At 35.9% G+C, this 5311-nt stretch overlaps 1 protein-coding gene across 4 annotated transcripts in view; it reads left to right on the forward strand.

The window, feature by feature from the left end:
- The first annotated feature begins 4016 nt into the window (after nt 1-4016).
- Nucleotides 4017-5311, forward strand: part of MAPK10 (mitogen-activated protein kinase 10) — a 147384-nt gene continuing 146089 nt past the window's right edge. For all 4 annotated transcript variants that reach the window (XM_017860790.1, XM_017860793.1, XM_017860791.1 and 1 more), the window contains exon 1: nt 4017-4199. In XM_017860790.1, coding sequence (XP_017716279.1) covers nt 4078-4199 — 122 coding nt within the window. In that variant the 5' untranslated portion in view covers nt 4017-4077. The remainder of the gene's footprint in view (nt 4200-5311) is intronic.

Here is a 5311-nt window from a genome sequence, read left to right on the forward strand (position 1 = left end):
TGCTTAAACTAGTAATTAAAATAGACTTTTACCAATTATTTGAGATGCTTTCATGAACATCTTCCCTAACTTCCAAATTTTACCTGAAGTTTAATTCAAAGTGGGGCATAAAGAAGAAACTTGAAAGGAAATTATATATTTGTGTGTGTGTGAATTCACAAACCTTGTAATGATGATTTTTAGTTGGTTGATTTCTGCTTGAATCCAAATCTCCAGAATGTTATGCCAAAGACTTGTATTTTATCAAGTCCTGCTTCTCCAATGTGTGTCCCCAGGTGGTTGAGATGCACACTCATATCTGAGAACCAGTGAAAAGGGAGGTTCAGGGATAGTTTTAGTTGGGGAAAACAAAGATCAAGTCCCCCTCAAACATTGCCAACTTTATACCTGTAACTTGGCATCTGTAGTTGCTGTATACATGGTAGGTGAATGAATTAATGATAATGAATGAGTGCAGGTGGTTAGTTGCTACTGTGAAAGTTGTCAGAATCAAAATGGAGTCACTTGTGTTAAAAAAAAGAAAGAAAGGAAAAAACCATGACAAATAGAGCAGAGGAAGGCCATAAACAGAAGGGTTCACATACGTAAATTCCTGGTAAAAACTATCACAAAGGGCTGAAAAACCCACAAGTTTGCACCAAGGCCATCACAACCTTATGCAAAAAATATTTCTGCAAAGCCATCTGCCCAGCAACTGCCTGTCCCACTTTGGACTGGCATTACCTTTGTTATTGATCCTTGTAGCCAAGGATAATTATCTCAAAATAGTTAAATAATCATCCTCATTTTTCCTTTGAAAACCTCTGTCGGCCGGGCGCGGTGGCTCAAGCCTGTAATCCCAGCACTTTGGGAGGCCGCGAGACGGGCGGATCACGAGGTCAGGAGATGGAGACCATCCTGGCTAACACGGTGAAACCCCGTCTCTACTAAAAAATACAAAAAACCAGCCGGGCGACGAGGCGGGCGCCTGTAGTCCCAGCTACTCGGGAGGCTGAGACAGGAGAATGGCGTGAACCCGGGAGGCGGAGCTTGCAGTGAGCTGAGAGCCGGCCACTGCACTCCAGCCTGGGCGGCAGAGCAAGACTGGGTCTCAAAAAAAAAAAAAATAAAATAAAAAATAAAAAAAAAATAAAAAAAAAAGAAAACCTCTGTCTTCCTTTACCTCCCGGAATACACACATAGTTTACTATGGCACATATACTGCCATTGCAATACCCTATTCCAGAATAAATATTATTTTATTTCTATTATATAGAAAGAGCCCTTTTCTGCTTGTTAGTTTCTGTTTGCTTCTAGCACCTTCTTTTATTCTACTGTAGAATATATTATCCATACTTTAACTACTTTCTTATTTGATTGTCTTCATTCTAGACTGAACCTTACCTTTTTTTGGTTATATTTTGAGTGCCAAACCTAGTATTTGACAAATAATATGTATATAATCAGTGTTTGTTGGGTTACACAGTTCTAAATATTAAATAGGGTAGCTCTTAGAGTAAACCTTAAAGATAAGTGACATGAATTGTTAAGCTTCTTTGGTTTATTTGAATATACATGGAAATGTTGGAAGAGGAGAGACAACAAGTTGAATCAACTATGATATATTGACTGAGACCATAGCTAGAAAAGCCACAGTGAAGTCCAAAGGCACAGAGCTGTGCCACAATACAGCATTAAGTCAGGAGTCCAGAACACAAAGTTCATTGCCAGTGATTAGTTTATACATGCAATACAGTTGAGAAAGCCACACTTCCAAAGTGAAGGGACTAAGTAAGGGAAGGGGAGATATACTATCTAGGTTTGATGAGGCTAGTGTGTGATAAAGATTTTGTGTGTGGTCAGAAGCAGAAAATTAAAAGATATAAAGAAGGGTCAGAACATGACAAATGGCAAGTTAGGCACTTCATCCCAAGTTAAACTTCACAGATGAATTCATTTTATATTCTAGCTCCAGTTGCTTTTTAACCTTTCTTAGCCAGGAAAAAAAGCAGGACTTTATTCAGGCTGTTCTACTCATATGCCAAAAAGTCTAGAGTAGAAATGGACCATGGTGTGGAGAGCAGTTCCTGGTACTGTGGCTGAAATCAAGGATTGTTTAAAGACTAATGTTCTTGTTTCTGCCACTGTCCACACCCATTGTCTAAATTCTAAACCCTGTTGTTGTCTCCTTGAATAGGCTTGCAATGTCCTGATTTTTAATAGTCTTGTTTAATTCCCTATCCCGTGCTCCACAAACTGCTTTCTTGATTTCAGACCTTTTATTATTGCATTTACAGATCACTTGAATTTTTGGCTTCCTGTCCAAGCAAACTAAGTTCTCTAAGTCCATTCTATTCTTTGGGGTCTTGGTGCATTTTCAGTGAATGCTGTCATCATATCCGATGCAATCATAGGTTGGTGCCTGTCACACATATTGTACTCTGGAGCCTGTCTCAGCTATCTGGGGGTCTCGTGATCCTAGCACTGGATTTGTAGGTTTTGCCACCCGTGTTCCCATGGGCTCCACTGTATTCTCCTCATTTACATCCCTAATGCTGCTTGGGTCTCTTTCTAAGGGAATATGGGGAAAATTAGATAGTACTTTTATTTCAAGTTTTTATTTAGAAATGAAATGCCACAACTTTCCAGGAAAAATAGTTTTATTATCAATCCAGAGGTTCAGAGCCTAAGGAGATTTAAATCTTTCAAATTATATCAGAATGCGATTTTCGGAAAAGTTCATGTATGTTAAAATTACACAAAAAGTCTTTGGTTTAGATTCTGGACTCAAAACATTATAGGCAGATTTTTCACTAATTAAAGCTTTGGCAGGACACTCACAAGTTGTGAGGTATGTGAGAAATTATTCATTGCGTGGGAATGTCTCACGTCTCACTTCTTGTAGGACAACCAGCATTCTTTGACAAACCAAATCAATCTAAACTGTACCTCTCCCCTTATTGTGGCATTTAAAAACCTGCCCACAAATCTAAATGCCCCAAATGGGTCAAAACCACCTTTAATAAGAACCACTGGCATGGATTGTTTAATTTTCAGTTAAACAATTGGGGAGGATCTCACAGAAAATGTGGGTGCTTAAAACCTGAATAAAATCAGCAAGAAGGGTTGACTACTGGGAAGGCATCCACCAGTGTGTGCCACAGGAATGGACCAGATGATGTTCTGTGAGGTCCCTTCTAGCTGTAGAATTCTTACTATTTGTGTCATAAATACAATATAAGATCATTTGTGGATAAATAATCACAGGTAATGGATATTTATATTCAACATATGTATTATGGTTCAAAATTTTAAAGACAGACTCTTCGATTACTAAATATAATTGATAGATGAAGTTCTCTCAAAAATAAACAAAAAATGCAAGAATTAAGATATTTAAAATCTAAGCTTCTAAAAAATAAAGTGTCATGTGGTATTTTAGAATAATGTTAATTCGAACCAAAATTTTGCTATGCTTACTTCAGAACAATAGCATTTGTGATATTAATGAGGACAAATGAAGTCAAGACTGTTTAATTCAAGTTTACCCAATTAAAATAATTAAAACTTTGCATAAGTTTGTATCTTAGTTCTTTCTGAGAAAGGGTTGTAGATACAATCTTTATCTGTCCTCATGTGACTGGTATAATGGATGACGAGTGATCATCTTTGTCTTATGTACTTGAATCCTGAAGGATCTAATATAACCTCTGAGACCAATGCATGTTCAGTAGATAGAGATGTTTATTCTATAAATGAATGTCTTTATGAGATACTTTAGAAAAGATTATGTGAATCAAATCTAAGATTCGTCTATTATAAATAGTTTTAATGTTGAAAAAAAAAAACCAATTTATTTGCATTTTTTCCCTAAGCTCTTTTACTCCAGGTAATCTTGCATGGACTGATACATATTTTTTTCTATGTGAACTTCATGAACTAGATGATAGATGGCTGTTAGTAATCATTAAAAGAACAAGTTTCTGTACATCTCATTATCATTCTGCCTGTTCACTTGCCTCATGTTTTTGCTGTTCTTCTTTTTGACAGGGATTCGATAAACAAGTGGATGTGTCATATATTGCCAAACATTACAACATGAGCAAAAGCAAAGTTGACAACCAGTTCTACAGTGTGGAAGTGGGAGACTCAACCTTCACAGTTCTCAAGCGCTACCAGAATCTAAAGCCTATTGGCTCTGGGGCTCAGGGGATAGTTTGGTAAGTGGAATGGATTTGCTGTATTTTTAGACGGAACATACTGTGTGCAACTACTAGACACAAACACACAAATAAACAAAACCCCCAAAATAAATAGCATAATTTGGGAGGGGAAAATAATCCTACTGAAGAAAAAAATAACATTATAAGCATTATGTTTATTACCCACTTGCTAACAATATATACAACTTGGCTTGTGACATGTTTTTTGGTCACAGAAATAAAATTATTCCACTGGAATCATAAAGAAATAAAGAGAACCAGAGATTTCTAGCAGTTGCTAATGTATTTCTTGTTTTATTTGTTGCACAGCAAGAAATGAGGGGACATGTCTTAAGATAACATCAAATAAAACTCCTTACATGCTAGAGAGGAATAAAAGCTATTTCAAATGTTTCTGTGCCTTTTCAAATTCAGTGTTTGAAACTGAGTTACCTATTTAGAAAAGTAGCATTTTAAAATGTTTGCCTCATGTTTTCAAAATGGGAAGATTCTGGCCTTCTTAGTAACTATTCTTTTATGACATTTTTGAGTAGCTAATTAAAATTATGACAAATCTAGATCGGATTTACCTAAGACTCTTGCAAATTTAATATCAGGTTAATTGTTAAGCATTTCTTTTACACAGTTTTAATTTGTAATGTCACAACGAAATGTATTTAATATAAACTTATTAGTAAAATAATTTTTAATCTTTCTGATGGCTCACACAGATAAGTAAAAATTCAGGACACGTACCCTGAATATGTATATTTATTTATAAAGGTTATATATTTATACAATATATTTATTTGTTACTGCTACATTCATAATGTCCATTTAAAAACACAAACACTTTTAAGGGATGAGATGAATTTACAGCAAATCACCATCAACTTAGCTACTTTCTTGTTGATCTTACAGTTCTGTAGGTCAGAAGTCCCACACAGGTTTCATTTTAGCCCAGTGGGGCTAAAATCAAGATGGTGGGAGGCTGGGTTCCTTTCTGGAGGTGCTGGAGGAGAATCTGTTTCGCTGTTCATTTGAATTGTTGACAGATTTCAATTCCTTGCAGTTGTGGTAAAAAAAAAAAAAGAAAAAAAAAAAGAAAGAAAGAAAGAAAAAAAAAAAGA

Source organism: Rhinopithecus bieti, unplaced genomic scaffold (assembly GCF_001698545.2).
Source record: "Rhinopithecus bieti isolate Rb0 unplaced genomic scaffold, ASM169854v2 scaffold_56939, whole genome shotgun sequence".
NCBI classification, from domain to species: domain Eukaryota; kingdom Metazoa; phylum Chordata; class Mammalia; order Primates; family Cercopithecidae; genus Rhinopithecus; species Rhinopithecus bieti.